General features: G+C 34.1%; 1 protein-coding gene and 1 long non-coding RNA gene across 3 annotated transcripts in view; one reads left to right on the forward strand and one right to left on the reverse strand.

Moving 5' to 3' along the window:
* Positions 1-12285, forward strand: part of il15l (interleukin 15, like) — a 33490-nt gene extending 21205 nt beyond the window's left edge. For both annotated transcript variants that reach the window (XM_049467299.1, XM_049467300.1), the window contains exon 5: positions 11648-12285. In XM_049467299.1, coding sequence (XP_049323256.1) covers positions 11648-11770 — 123 coding nt within the window. In that variant the 3' untranslated portion in view covers positions 11771-12285. The remainder of the gene's footprint in view (positions 1-11647) is intronic.
* LOC125782632 (uncharacterized) lies at positions 1597-3297 on the reverse strand. The gene is made up of 2 exons (XR_007425355.1): positions 2810-3297; positions 1597-1725 (listed from the first exon to the last, which is right to left on the reverse strand). It is a non-coding gene; the product is annotated as an uncharacterized LOC125782632 (long non-coding RNA).
* Positions 12286-16819: the final 4534 nt, after the last annotated feature.

The raw sequence follows: 16819 nt of genomic DNA on the forward strand, positions 1-16819 counted from the left end.
CTCCTCTTCTTCAGGTGGGTTTCCTACACAGGAATGATGGAAGCACTTGTCGCATCCATTGCAGGCAATAACGAATGAAAAAAAAAATCAAATACAGTGGTATGAAAGCTTTTGAGCACCCCTGATATTTTTCATGATTTTCTTTTATAAATCATTGGTTGTTGGGATCAGCAATTTCAGTTAAATATATCATATAGCAGACGAACACAGTGATATTTGAGAAGTAAAATTAAGTTTATTTTTTACAGAAAGTGCGTAATTATTCCTTAAACAAAAATAGGCAGATGGATACCTTTGGGCACCCTTGTATTGATTTTAATATATTTAGCACTAATTATTGGAACACAAAATTAGTTTGGTAAGCTCATTGACCCTTGACCTACATACACAAGTGAATCTAATTATCAGAAAGGGTTCATGTAGCCAATTGCAAGTTTTTCCTCCTCTTTACATCTTCTCTGAAGAGTGGCAACATGGCAGCCTCAAAACACAACTATAAAATGAATTGAAAACAAAGATTTTTCATGTTTTTGGGGAAGGATGCAAAAAGCTCAGAGATTTCAGCTGTCAGTTTCCACTGTGAGAAACATAGTGAGGAAAGGGAAGACCACAGGCACAGTTTGGAGCAGAGACGAAGGATGGCGAGAACAGTCATAGTCAACCCACAGACCAGCTCCAAAGACCTATATCATCATCTTACTGAAGATGGAGTCACTGTGCATCTTCAAACCATTTAGCACACTTTGCACAAGTAGAGGCTGTATGAGAGAGAAATGCAGAAGAAGCCTTTTCTGTGCACACGCCACAGTCACTTGAGGTATGCTAAAGCAGATTTGGACAGCCAGTTTAATTTTAGCATACGGTGCTGTGGGCTGATGAAACTAAAACTGAGTTATTTAAACATCAGTGACGGTGTGCATGGTGGGGAAGAGGGAAAAAAATTAACATTTGCCAGTTCCATCATACTGCGGGGCTGTATGGTGAGTGCAGGTACTGGGAATATTTTTAAAGACAACGACTCTAAAACACTAAACTCTGATCAAAATCTACTTAAGAATTCATGCAGAGGAACAAGTATGACATTCTGGAATGATCATCTCAGTTCCCAAACTTGGATATTATTGAAAATCTGTGGTGTGATTTAAAGCGGGCTGTTCATGATCAGAAACCATTAAACCTGACTGAACTGGAAATGAAGAAAAATGGTAAAATATTCCTTTAACCAGAAGCCAGACTCTCATTGGAAGCTACAGAAAGTGTTTATAGGCTGCTAATCTGCAAAACAAGGAGCTACTAAATATGGATGTAATTTTTCTTTTGGGATGCCCAAATTTCTGCGCCTGGCTTTTGTAAAGAATTATTGAACACTTTCAATAAATCATATAAACTTCATTTCATTTCTCAAATATCACTGTCTTCTCATCTGCTTTATGATATATTTTACTGAAATTGCTGATCCAAACTACCAACGACTTATAAAGAACATTTTTGAAAATGATCAGGGGTGCCCAGACTTTTTCATACTACTGTTTGTACATTATATCAGACTGTTCTGACCTTATCTTAGCAATACAAGTAGGTGACAGCCAAAGAACATAAAATAGATACTGTCATTTATTGGCAACAAAATGTTTTAAACTTCGTTTGTACCCATTTAGGAGGCAAAGCAGCTTCCAAAGCATGATGTGGAGTGGTTTCCCCAGAGTCTGCAAACATCAGACAAATCTACAAAACACAACAGAATACATTTGTATGCAAATAATTGAAACACTAAGCACTCATTTTTTTAGCATAAATACACTTGTGTTGTCTGGTAGGATATGTCAGTAATTAAATTAGGCTGCAATGCAGACTGTTTACAGTATTCTTCTTAATGCGTCAGAACTGGTACGTGCAATTTGATACACTGATTGCTAAATAATCTATGGGTGGGTGGAAACAAATAGTCGAACCGTTGGTATTGATGGACAAACCCAATTTGACTGACAAAATCCTGAGCCGGGTACAGCCCTAATATGTTTAGAATACAGTAACTATTCTCCTGAAATCTTTTTGCCGTAGTCAGCAGTAAAATTATAAATAACACAAATAATAATAACAGTTTTATGCAAACATTTGAACATCACTGGCAACACAATTGTGCCTAAACGTTTGCACAAGATGCATGTGTATAACATGTACTTCAAATATGCTATGATTCAACATTACTTGTTAATAATTCATAATTAATTAAATGAACTTAAATAATTAATTAAACCACTGAGATAAGAGGACGCTCTACAAATCCATGAAATAGCTAATTTACCCACTGTTTATTTTTCATTCAGTCACCCAGTCTCAATGCCAGCTACTTAAGATCACATAAGACACCTCACCTAAACTGAGCTAAACTAGACTCAAATAACGTAACCTCACCTTGCCTCACATCACTTCACCTAAACTAACCCAAACTAAGATAAACTAGGCTTAATTAAGCTAAAGTAAGCTAAACTAGCCTAAAGTAAGCTAAACTAGGCTTAACTAAGCTAAAATAGGCTAAAGTAAGCTAAACTAGGCTTAACTAAGATAAACTAGGCTTAACTAAGCTAAAGTAAGCTAAACTAAGCTAAAGTAAGCTAAACTAGCCTAAAGTAAGCTAAATTAGGTTTAACTAAGCTAAACTTAGCTAACTTGACCCTCTCCTAACCTAACGTAATTTCGCGCTCTGAGCCACTTCCAATCATGAACACACAACCATTTCAACAATAAACACTAGTTTTAAGAGTTTTTACGAACGTGAGGACGAGTAAACAAGTTATAGTTTACTTACGACTGTAGGAGCTGTGTTCTCCAAGCAGCTGCCACGGAGCTTCTCCACAGGTGAAAAAAGACGCAGCTCCCACAGGCTTCAGAGCTGTGTTGTGATTGGCCGCTGTGAGCTCGATTAGCTCTGCGCTTGATTGGTCATTCTGTGTACCCCGGATGTTTCCCTGAAATTTTTCGACCTGAATTTTTTTTACCTGAATTTTTACAACCTGAATTTTTATAACCTGAATTTTTTCGACCTGAATTTTTATAACCTGAATTTTTACAACCTGAATTTTTAATCCCTGAATTATTTTTTTGCTACATGATTTTTTTTTTACTTAAAAATTTTGTACCTGAATTTTTTAAAACAGTCCTTATCTGAAATTTCAATACCTGAATTTTAAATATCTAAATATTTGAAGGTAAATTTTTCAAGAACACCAGATTACACACTCTTTATTTTCAAGAATCATGTTTTTTTGTTTCAGGTTCTGGTGACACTGATTTAACTCCATAAATATGGTTTTGTTTCAGGTTCTGGTGACACTGATTTAACTCCATACAACTGTTTCACATCACATAGTTGTCTGTCATTCCTTGGAGTGTAGTGGTGAAGATTTTTGGGTTTTTGTTTCTCAGACAGAGATTAAGCCGAGCCATAGGTTATGTTTTTCTTTCCATGCAAAATCTCAATTCACAATGCTGTGTAGTCAGAGGGGAAACTGACTTTTTTTGTTTTTTTGAAGCATGCTGCCAACAAAGTTGAAAGAGGCAAAGTCACATTTAGCAATTGACATTTTTACACAGTGACCCTTTAAAAGACATATGGCAAAAAGTCAAATACTGTAGAGTAGTTATTTTACCTCCAGACCAAAGGGCAGTTTGTTGTATGTGTGTGATTTGCTTCAGTCAGCAAGTCGACACATTGTGCATCTTTAGTTTACCTTGAAACTGCATATAAATAACCTTTAAATATTTATGTTCAGGGCTGTATTTAACTCAAACACACTGCGATATTAATATAGGTGGATGGAAATGGAAACTGATGAATGTATTGCATAAACCAGCATGGATTTATAATAAAGATCTGATGACAAGATTACAAAATCAGCAGAAAAATGTTGCTTCAAGAACATACAAGAAAACAGTAACACTTTGTTTTATTTGAAAATATATATATTGTAAATTTGGAGTAAATACTTAAATAATGTTTGTAATAAAACTTTGATTTATATTTCTAGTATGACTATTTGTAGCGTTTCCATTTGGGTAATATAAAAAATTTGGAATGAAATTAATGTGATGCAATCTGATTGGCTGCTGATTTAAGTACAAAAGCATGATAACTGAAGATGGCAGAAGCCTCGAGCCTAGGAGCATCGCAATCGTTCCCTTACTTCATTTAGAAATCTTTAGAAAATGTAGAAATCTTTTGTGTTGTATGATATTAATTGTATGAATTTCCAAAACAGTCACACGCACAAGATTTCCAGTAATACCATCTCTGTTTTGTTCACTCACAAGGATTTAACTTAAGCTCAGTTTATCAAATCCCCTGGAGTTTGTGGACACTGGCTATCTGCCTGCTAGATTCTGTGATGTGCTGCTGTTATATTGCTGTTGACTTCATCTCCAAGTCATAATGTTTTGGCTCATTGGTGTAGTTGAGGGAAATCTCATTGGAGTAGTCGAGGGAAATCTTGTGGTGGATAAGTAACAGATGCTGCTTTCTCACATGAAATAATAATTCTGTGTATTTTTTTTTATGACAGCGCATTAGGGATGTCCCCGATCTAATCATATGATTGGAAATCATCACAAATTTTCCAAAGGGTTGGAAAAGATCCAGATCACTGGATCTATATCATATAAATAAACAGTAAAGTAATGCTAAGATTAAGCTTTGCTTCGCATATTCGCATATATGCAAATGAGTAGCAGCGGTGGTGGAAAATAGCCGGGTTTTAGAATGAGGTAGAACTTTTCTTTATTTCCCACTGAGCGGTTTTGGACAGTACAACCAAAGCACTACTAACACACTCCTCTCCCTCCATGTCTGTGTGTGTGTCACCCCTCAGCTCAAATTCGAAAAATTCTAAAAAATGTGAATAGAAGTTTGGGAAGGGCACTGGGTGATGTATGGGTTTAGGGGCGGGGCGTGTGAGGGAGCTGATTGGGCTGAGCTACAGCAGCAGCAGTGTGCGTCTGATAGCTGTGAGGCACGAATGGTTGAACTTTACAAGCGAGGGAAGTATTATTGATTTACTGATTTGCATATTGTGAGTGTTTAAAGGTTAGGAAATGTTTATAAAATTTAAGCAGGACTAGTATTTTTCACAACTTCAAAGAAAAACATTTACGTAGTTTACATATTAATACATAGGTTAAAGCGTAACTTGCTCCAGCACAGAGACTGTATTTATGCACTCTGCACTTTAATCAATCTGGCCTACCTCTACTTATTATACACATATGGACTGTATACAATGTACCGCTGTCACAACTGCAGTCCAATCTTACCTTAACAGAAACTTATCACACATAAATAAACTAATATTTATTGTGTCTATTGTCTGTGTCCCTTGTACTAATTGCCCATACACTGTGTGTTTTGTCTTGCACTCGTCCTCTGTACTTATAGTCTGTGCACTGTATGCTCTGTCTTGCACTGTTTTTGTCTGCACTGGAGATCTAGCCTGTATCAGTATAATGACAATAAATTGAATTGAACTGAATTGAATTTTAAATAATACATTTGAATTATAATTTTTTTAACTATAATTTTTAAATTTAGTTTTTTTACTGAGTAGCCTCAGTGTACTCAGATATTTGTAAAGGGGATATATCTGTGTAATTTATGATTTTATAGATCATTTTTTAGTTTGTTTATTTAGGAAAATGTGCATATTTAAATAGAAATCATTTTTGTTCAATTTTTTACTTATTTTGTGATGAAAATAGTAGGTTTTAATATTGATGTTTGAATAATAGTTTAATATTTATTTTAAAAAACTTTAAGGGACAATTTGGATGTGTTTTATCTTTTTATATTTTACAGCATTGCCAAAGTATCGGATTGGGACTAGTATCGGTATCAAAATAAGAATCAAATACAATATAGGAACAAATAGTCTTACAGTATTATTCAAGAGGAACATGTTGTAAACGGGCTTTATTTCACCAGAGGAGCTATGCTTATGTACACCAAATTCCAATCTTTAATATTTAAGTCCAAATGTGTGATTTAATGCATAGTATAAAAATGAGTCATTTCAGTAAACACTCCACAGAAACAGATTTCCATTGTGTTTAGACACAGAGACTAACAACTAACAGATGCTTCCCTGCGATGTTCTGAAGAGCCTGTATTGAATTATTTCTTTGCGAGCACAATGTACTGAAAGACTCTATTTAAGGTGGTTAAGAAATAATAAAAAGTGGATCCCTTGGCATTTCATAGTTTTCTGCATACATTTGTCATAAAACGTGACCAGTTTTTATCCAAGTCAAGGATACTGATAAATATAATGTACCTAAAATTAATTACATAAATAAAATAGCGATCATTCATGTCTTCACTGAGAACAACCATAGAAACCCTAATAGTTCTAGTTGCAAAAGTATGTGTTGTGTTAATAACATCAAAAAGCTAATTAGAGTCAAGTATTAATACCCCTTGTGTCTTGCTCTGCCTCTGTTGCTTTGCTAGGCTAAGCATGGTGGCTTAGTGGTTAACACGTTCGCCCTCCTAGTGCAGGGGTCTTGAGTTCAAGTCCCTTCCTGGCCAGAAAATTGGTTGGCTTGGTGTGTGTGGGGGGTGTAAGTATGTATACGTGAACAAGGACAGGGTTTGCACATTGTACTGTCAACTCCTTACTGATGTGTGTGAATAAGTGATGAGTGTAAATGGTTGTGTTTAAAATGGGATGTAAAGTGTCCTTGTGTGTCTAGAAAGACACCATATAAGTGTGACTGTTAGATCAGGACAAATTAAAAATAAACTTGAGCATGTATTAAGATTTTTACACTCATGCACATGGTGCATTGTATTATTCTTGTGTGCAAGGTTAATATCGTCGCTGTCCTATGAAAAACACGTATCTCCATTTTTGTCGATTTTTAGTGTACTATATAAATTTGAACAGACAAACTCTTTTTACATTGACTTCTATTGAAAGTTTACAAGTTTTTTTTCTCTCTCCTGTAAATCATGCTCATTGTGTAAATTCTTACATATGAAATAGTCATTCACTGTGAAACATAAACATTAAATACTAGTGACCTGATATTGTTGTAATGCAAAACAGATGAATAACAAGTGAACAATGACTGTATCACACGCAACAAACTTTATTACACACCTGCCATCTTATGTGTTGGAAAAACCCAGTCAACAGGAATGACTTTCTAAATGGTGTATTTGGCACAGACTTATCTGTTAAAATTGCAAATGTAATCACAGTTACTGCTTCTAATCTAGGTGAGGAACTCAACACTACATATTTTGCAGGGTGTGGTGGTGAGTGCTGCTTCCGTGTTCAGATTCATCACTGTCAAAACATCTAGGGGTGGTTGCTTTGTGTTGACTTTTTAATTGGTGGTTGTGTTCTATTAGAAATTCCAGTGTAATCAATCCATTTATAAGAAAATGCAAACTTACTGCATAGTAGGTAATTATTGATCAATGATTTGCATTAGAGATAACAGAAAAGAGGAAAATTAGCAGAAATATTAGCAGACATAATAAAAGAATAAAAGATTTTTTTTTTTTTTCTTTTTTTTTTTTTAGTTTAGTCATGTTTATTTCGGTTGAAAACACATATACATACACATAAACAGAAAAGTTTTCTGTTAATAAGCATATCAACAACACAAATATGAACCGAAAAGGTATAGGCTGAAGCTTTGGCTTATTTTTGCCTATCCTTTTTACATTATCTCACATTCTATATTCCATTATTTTGCAAATCAAAAACACAAAATGAGTCAAAATAAAATAAAAAATAAAATAAAAGAAAAAAGAAGAGAAAGAAAAAAAAAATCTCACTATGCCACACATTCCATATATAATCACTGTTCATGTTTATAGGAGTTTACTACTTTTCTCTTGTAAGTTTTTTTAAATTTGCTGAGTGAACTACACATTTTCAATTCATTGTTAAAACCATTCCACAAAGTGACCCCCCTGACTGATACACATCTATTTTTTATATTTGTTCTTGCTCTTATTTTTTTAAACATACTTGTTGCTCTCAGCTCTCAGCATACTTATTCTCTCTCAATTCAAATAGCTTCTGAATACAGTCAGGAAGCGAATTGTTTTGCACTCTATACATTATCTGTGCAATGTGTAAGTCAACTAGATCAGTGAATTTTAGGGCCCATAAATTAATAAATAATTTGTTTGTTGATTCATAGAAGTCTGCTTGGTTAATAATTCGTATTGCTTTTTTCTGTAGCATGAAAATTTGATGCGTGTTAGTTTTATATACGTTTCCCCATACTTCCACACAATAGGTCATGTATGGAACTATGAAAGAACAGTACAGTATAAATAATGATTTTTGATTCAAAATATGTTTGGTTTTATACAGTATTGCAATGGTTTTAGAGATTTTAGTTTTTACATTATTTATATGTGGTTTCCAACATAATTTATGATCAATTATCACACCCAGAAATTTATTTTCATATACTCTTTCAATTTCAACATCATCTATCCTAAGTTTAGCTTCATTTCTGATTTTTCTGTTACCAAATATTATAAACTTTGTTTTACCTAAATTCAACGATAGCTTATTGATATCAAACCATCTCTTTTAAAGTACTCAATTCTCTTTCGACTGTATTCAGAAGCCATTCCAATTTCTCCCCAGAACAATATAAGTTTGTATCATCAGCAAATAATAAAATTTTTAATAGTTTTGATACTTTACAAATGTCATTTACATACAATGTGAACAATTTGGGTCCTAACACTGAACCTTGAGGAATCCCACAAGTGACCTTCAATAAATCCGATTTACTATTGCCTATTTGCACATATTGGTATCTATTTCCTAGATAACTTTTAAGCCATGAATATGCTACACCTCTCACTCCATATCTTTCCAGTTTCTTTAACAATATATCATGATCAATAGTGTCATGCCTTTTTTAGGTCTATAAATACTCCAACAGTATATTCCTTCTTATCTATTGCTGTAGCTATTTCTTCTACTAATTGCATCACTGCCATCGAGGTGGACCTATGTTCTCTAAAACCATATTGATGATCACTCAATAGATTATGCTTTTCTATAAAGTGTTCAAGCCTGTGGACAAATAGTTTTTCTAAAATTTTTGAAAACTGGGATAGAAGAGAAATTGGTCTATAATTAGAGAATTTATGTCTGTCTCCACATTTATAGATAGGAATAACTTGAGCTGTTTTCATTTTGTTAGGAAATATGCCTGTTTGAAGGGACTGATTGCAAATATGTGTAAAAGGTTTCACTATGCATTCTATTATATTTTTCACCAGTGACATATCAATGTTATTCTAGTCAGCAGATGTTTTATTTTTACATTTGTTTACAATTTCAAGTATTTCTTTTTCATCAGTGCCCCTAAAAAAATGGAGTGAGGGTTTTTAGTAATAATATCATATTCTATCCCATCCTTGTTTCTAGGCTCCACAATCTCTTTTGCTAAGTTATATCCTATGTTAACAAAATAATCATTAAATCCATTAGCGATATCTTCTGCTTTATTTATAAGTGTATGGTTTCCTTTTACAAAGTAATTAGGGTTGCTTGTTTTCCCAGAACCTTTTCTAATTATGCTATTAAGAACTTTCCATATTCCTTGCATGTTGCTCCTACACTGCTCTAATACTTTCTGATAGTAATCCTTCTTACTAAATCTCATAATACTTATTAATTTGTTTTTGTACCTCTTATATTTGTATTCTGCTTCATTTGTTCTTTGTTTTATAAATCTTTTATATAATATATTTTTCTTTTTACATGCATTTGCAATCCCCTTTGTTATCCATGGCTTGCCCTCATATTTGTTTCTTATTTTGTGTTTTCTTAAAACATTGTGCATTTATAAGAAAATGCAAACTTACTGCATAGTAGGTAATTATTGATCAATGATTTGCATTAGAGATGACAGAAAAGAGGGAAATTAGCAGAAATATTAGCAGACATAATACAAGAATAAGAGATAAAGTGAAATATTAAAGAAGGGGAAGGGAATTTAGGGAGAAAAATAAAATAAAAAGGGGGGGGGGGGTTATGAAAAGGGACATCTCATGATTTATTCAGCCAAAAGCTTTGAAATGTTTAACTTTACTTATAAAATATATTGCAAATGCATTTCCTGTAATCTTAAAGCACGCAAATGTACCACTATGGATGTGAAAGTAAATCAACTTGATTCCTGATTTATATGTTTTTTTTAAATGTCACAGATTAAAAATGTTTTACATGTTTTTTGTAAATGAAACTATATTTTGATGAGACTCACAAAACAGTGATTCAAAGATTCTGCCTTGTAAGTTATGTAAATCAGTTACAATATAGTAAAATACTACAAAAAAATGTCATTCAAGAAGAACATGCTGTAAACAAGCTATATTTCTAAGCTAATACCTACCTAAAATAAGTACATAAATAAAATTATGATCACAGTCTTTACTAAGAACAACCATAAAAACCTCATAGTTCTAGTTGAAAAGGTGTGTGAACCCTTGTGTTAATGACCTCAAAAAGCTAATAAGAGTCAAGTATTAGCATACCTGGCATCTTCCTAGTTTGGATGTGTGGACGAAAGGAAATTTGACTGATAAAAAAACACTCATACATGAGTGTTTGAGTTTGCTCTGCACAAAGTGGATATGCGTAAAACATCATCCCAAGTGTAAAGTATGGTGGAGGAAACGCCATGATAGGGGCCTGCTTTACAACCTCAGGGCCCGACCACCTTACATTCATTAAGAGGAATGAATTTTTAAGTTTATCAAAAAGTTTATCTACAGAATAATATGGAGAGCATTTCTTTGGAGTGGCCTCTCCACAGAAACAGATTTTCATTGTGTTTTGACCGAGACAAATAACAGATGCTTCCCTGAAATGTTCTGAAGAGGCTGTATTGAAAGCATTTCTTTCAGTCGCACTAAAAGGCTCTATTTATGGTGGCAAAAAAAGTTTGTGAACCCTTTGGAATGTCATGGTGAAGATCAGATTATATTTTATGACAAATTTATTCACCAACATAACATTTCAAAGGATTCACATACATTTAATTTCAGTATCAAGATTACATCTGAATCAGACACATAAATATGCAAGTGTAAACACTCATGATGCATTTAAACTGATACACATCCAAAGCATTCAAAACACGTAAAGGCAATGTGAACACACTGAAAACCGAAACCCATCAAAATGCAGATTAAACCTCAGTCATAATAACCAGGTAGTTAGCAGATAGCATATTTTCATATTCTATCCCACACAGCAGTTCGTTTTCTATTTGACTAACCAGAGATGCATTTGACTGCCAAGTGTAAATACATGTGGTTATAATCGCACCCAAATACAATTCAGAAACTAATCGCGACGAGGTGTAAATGTGGTAAATGTATGCCCAGGTTCTACAATATGTTTATCATTCTGCAAGATAAACTATGCAACAAACTGCATCATAGGGTGGCCTCTGCATTAACACAACTCAGTCAGTTCCTCACTTATTACCAGATTCTGCCTTAATGAGTTTATTGAGTAATATCTCTCCAGAAATGCAGTTTTACCTAATGCTATCTAGTCATATGACATAAAACTGTGCTGACTGTTTTGTATTTCTGTCTCTCAAGATGCAGGACAAGAGGCCGCCATGTCCAGTCTGTGAGGTCTACAAAGAAGAGAAAGCCGAGACTTTTCTAAAGAATTTAGTTGAAACTTTACAAAAAATGAACTCTTTAAGTTGCTCTGGGTAGGCATTCAGACCCAGATCTGTACTCCTTATTGTAATGAAGCATCTCCAATGGAGCATCTCCTGCTTTTCATCAGTACTTACAAACCTGTAAATGATGTATATTGGACTCACTTTACTGGATAAATATTGTTTTATTAATCTGCTTGAAAAGCAAACTACCTCTAACATGGCAATTTATACTTTTTTATTCCATTTTACTTTGTTTTCTTATGTTAAAGAGGGTCTGCAACCGCATTATGAAAGGGGCTATAAGCAACGTGCAGCTAAATACTGGGAGCACTTGTTTGTAATTGTACTAGTTTTATAGATTTTTAATATCAATCACATATTGTTCATATCTTCAAAGCTTTAAAAACTAACCTTCGTCTGAACTGAAGTACACCAAGCTGTTGAAAACACCAGACTACATCCAATGCACTGATCTACACTTAGGCTAAACTGTTCTCACTCTGCCTATGTGTAGTACTGTTTCTAATTCTACATTTTCTCATATTAAATGTATTTTTTTAACACCAACATCACTATGAATGTTCTCTCTTTCATTCCTTAATTCAATTACATGTTTTATTATTTGCCAGCTGCAATCTTAAAAACAAAGGTGCCACTTTTGGTTCTATAAAGAATCGTAATTCTAATAAAGATCTTTGAGTGTGATAAGCCTTTAAACTGGTAAAGAACCTTTTTTTTAATCAAGGCTTTCACAAATCACCTTTACAGACATGTTATCCTATTCAAATGTTCTTACGAAGAAATGTCTTCTTAAAACATATTTACACAATTTTCACATTTTTTGACATTCATTAACCCTTTTTTTGTAGTTTGTAAAATTTAGGAGGTCAATATGATCATTATTACATAAGCAGACAAACCGTTCTCAGGAAGTTCTGCAGCCCATAGTTCTTCACAGAACCAAAAGTGGTTCTTCCTTGGCAGGATTCACCTGCAATCTTACTGCTGCAACTGAATGAAAATAATGGTATAATATGGTGCATCACTGCATTGCTAATTTGATAACTGCATTATCAAACTGATTGGACTGCAAATGAATTTACCAATGGAATTTAGTGATGCTACAACAAATGCCAGTGGCAGTGTGACAGTGAGAACCAACAATTAGAAGATTGATAAAAGTCTACTATTCAAGAGATCTGTCACAACCTGAGCCACACACAAATGTGATCCATTTTTACATATTGTAAGAGGTGGTGGACTGTTTTATAAACAAGATCTTTAGGAGGCATTTACACATTTGTAAGCAGTTCTTCTTGAGCTCCAGACTGATTTGTATTTGGCACTTCGAGTATCACTGAAACTGAAACTATACATGTCAAACCTAACACTTACATGTATAATGCGAATGAAGTAAACACCACCCCTCACATTAATATATAGTGGGCTGTCCTGTTAGTTGGAGCGCTTAATTTGAACTAGGACTATTTGTAGAATATATATTTTTTTATGTTAGTTGATTATGTGGCTAGGAAATATAAGGCTTTCTTTCACATAAAGTTCCAGGTCTCATGGTGCACATAGGAAATGCAGAAAAAATAATTACAATTTTCATGAGAAATGTTTTAAAGAAAATGTTTATTCTATACAATCTGCTGCAAGCTGTGGTATTGTTCACTCTTATTTCCTGCTGCCATTTTTGCGCTACAAAATAAAATTCAACAATTAAATAAATGTTAATTGTTCTGTATTTTTGTATTTTTTTTATTTTGAATACAATGTTTTGAATAATGTATGACTAATATGTTTGGAAAGATAGTCTGGCTCTTAGTTATTTTTGATATGGTGCAACCTATCCTACTTCAAAAACTAAACAAATAAAGTTTAATTATCTTATCAGTGTGGTTGTTTTTATGTTGGCTCTACCAGCATAAATGGATATAAAAAATACTCAAAGTATTTGAGTAAATGGTTTTTAACTTGATCTTACACAGAAATGCAAGTTTTTGTAAAGAAACAGTCCTCATCTAGAATTTTTTTCCTCAATATCGGCATTGTCCAATGACAAGTCTCCATTTTTGTCTCATTTTAGATTGTTACATAATTTAAACCCACAAACTGCCACTGTGTCAAAATTCGCTTCTGGTACTGGATGCCTGAATGCATGGCATTGTTAAATCTCAAGACTACCATAGAATGTTGGAGCGCACTGCACAGACCAGGGTCAGAATGCTGGGTTTCTTTCAGAGTCATGTGTCTTCCAGCAGCGAACCAAACCAAAGCATTCATAAAAAAAGCACTGGTGAGTTCTACAGTGACCAGTAATACAGATCAAAATCCAATAAAACAACTGTGAAGAGATCTCAGAAGAGTAGCTGGAAGAATTGAGTTATGGAGATGATGTCTCAAAAAAAAAATGGTCCAGAGTTCCAGTACAGTGCTGTAAGAAACGTGTGGTTACAGGAAGTGATCCATTTCAGTTGTTATTTCCAAGTGTGCCAGTCATTTTTTCCAGTCCACTACTGGAACTTTATGAGGAATGGAGCCAACATTCCTTAACAGACCAGGGCAATGTTGTAAACAAAACTCAAGTAAAATTCATCATCCTATATATTTTAAAACACATTTACAAAAATATTCAACAAATAAATTGTACGAGAAAATGTCAAAGGTAAGACCAAGTAGCCACTCAAAATGAACAAACTTTTATAAAATTATCTAGCACTTTACAAATAAACAAATTTGCCTATCAATTGAAAAAATATAATTAAACTAAAAAATATAAGCCAGTCTTCTAACCTAGATAAAGGATGTGCCATTTACATACACAATAAAATAATTGGCACTGTAAATTTAATTTTCCTGTATTATTCAAATGTATAGGTACTGGGGATTGTTTTTACTTTTATTCCTAACTGAACTTTTGTGTTTACATTCAGTATTCTTGCTTTTAGCTGTAGTTTTTTTTATCATAGCTAAGCAAGGGCACATTAAAAAATACTAACAAATCACAATGGTTGATAAGCATGTTATTTTTTCTCAAACTTTAAACTTCTCAAGAGTTTGTGGCTGAATGTGGCCTGTGGTCTTTCTCTCTATCTTTCTCACATGTGCTGAGACGCCTGGCCGGCCGGTCTTCCTGGATGTGTCCGTCTGTGGTTCCAGCTTTCAGGAATCAGCCCTGTCCTTCTGTCAGAATTATTTCACAACCCTTCTAACTTCTGCTTTTTTTTCTCTTCCTTTCCTTTCTGTTTTCTCTATCTATCTCTTTTACATGTATGGAGATGCCCTGTTCCTGATGTTCCCAGCCTGGCTCTCCACTGCCCGCTGTGTTGTTCTCTGGCTCTGCAACCCTGCACTGATTACCATTAACACACTCAGTATCTGTTTCTGTATTAGCCATAGCTCTATACTTTGTGCCCATCACATTCTTATATTCATAAATTAGTACCTGTTATATTAGCCATAGTTCACATTAATTCTCTGTACTGTTTTTGTTCTGTTATTTGTTTGTTGTTTGTTTGTACTGAGCGGGTCAACCCGAGTAGGATGGGTTCCTCGGACTGAGTCTTGGTTCCTTCCAAGGTTTCTTCCTCTTAAAGGGAGTTTTTCCTTGCCACTGTGTCACCATAAAATTGGCATCTCTGTGGTGCTGCTCATAAGAGGCGTGGACCTGTTTTTCCTGTAAAGCGGCTTTGTGACAACCTTTGTTGTAAAAAGCGCTATATAAATAAAATTGAATTGAATTGAATTAATCCTTTGTCAGTTATGTAGAATGATCAGATCAGATTTTTTTGCCATCTAATGCCATCTGAAAAAAAAACATTCTGAAAGAAGTATAGAAGTGACTATTTTAGTATTTTTATCAAATCTCTATAGCTTTGGAGAAATCTTCTAGGTGTCAATTCTGGTGTCAATGAGATGAGGGTAAGTTAATCTTTTAAGTCTTGTATTTACCTCTCCCTCTGAGGGAGTTCTTCATGTCACTTTCACCATTGGCTTGTGCTTTTGGGCTTGGTCCTAGGTCTCTGTTAAGCTGCTTTGTGATAACACCAGCCAGGTCTCAAAAGTTCCTTATAAATATAGACTAGACTTGACTGTTGGCTGTTTAACAGGACAGGCTGGCCAAGTTTGAAAATAATGTACTAATGAATGTAGTGTACCTAGGAGCGCACATTAAACAAACAAAAAAAAAAAAACATATGATCGGTGTAATAGTGCTTTTATAAAATACATAGTACAACTTTTTAACATGCATTTTACTACTAAAATGTCAGCTTATTATTTTTTTTCTGTTCCACAGTCATTTTTTTTAACAGTTTAAAGAGGAATGTAAAATTTAAACAATAAACTGACAAATAAAAAGCTTCTGTCAGACTCCTGAAAAAAGAAATCAATAAAAGCCCACACCTTCACTGTTTACTCTAGCAGCAGATGCTAGCTCCCTGCTATCTTTACATATTTTGATTTAATGATTACTGGAAAGTATTTAAAACAAGAACAAACATGGAAGCATATAGTTTTGCTGGACTTCTGTTGGCTACTTAGAATCGTCAATTGCATTTCATTAAAAGGGATGCTCTTTATTTTGAAAAAGGTGCTGCAATAGTATTCTTTGGTAAAGCAGGTTTGAGGTACAGTTCCTGTCAAACGTTTGGTCAAAATATGTCAGTACCTCAGAAAATGATTATTAATATTATAATATTATATTACTTTTGGCAGTGTGGGCAGTATAAGACACTGATGTAAAGTCTTGTATTGGCTATAACAGACAAACCAAGTCTCCCTGAAGCTGCGGGAGTCTCCCGCATTTCGGTAGTGGCTCCCTGATGCCCTCGAGTCACATATAATTATGGTAGGGTAATCTCCCTGAAATCAACTTTTGCAACTTGGGATGTCTGCTATAAGCCATAAAATACATTACTCTGTGTAAACTCTGTGTAATAAATCTATATGAGTTTTATATTTGGAACTAAATTACTGTAATAAAGTAACTGTTCAATGATATTCTTATAATCTTTAAGATGCACTAAATGCTTTGTACATACAGCCCAGAGCAGGCAGTGGGATGTCTAGTACAGCTCCAGTACAGGTGGCTGCG

This window comes from Astyanax mexicanus, chromosome 18 (genome assembly GCF_023375975.1).
Source record: "Astyanax mexicanus isolate ESR-SI-001 chromosome 18, AstMex3_surface, whole genome shotgun sequence".
In the NCBI taxonomy this organism is placed as follows: Eukaryota; Metazoa; Chordata; class Actinopteri; order Characiformes; family Acestrorhamphidae; genus Astyanax; species Astyanax mexicanus.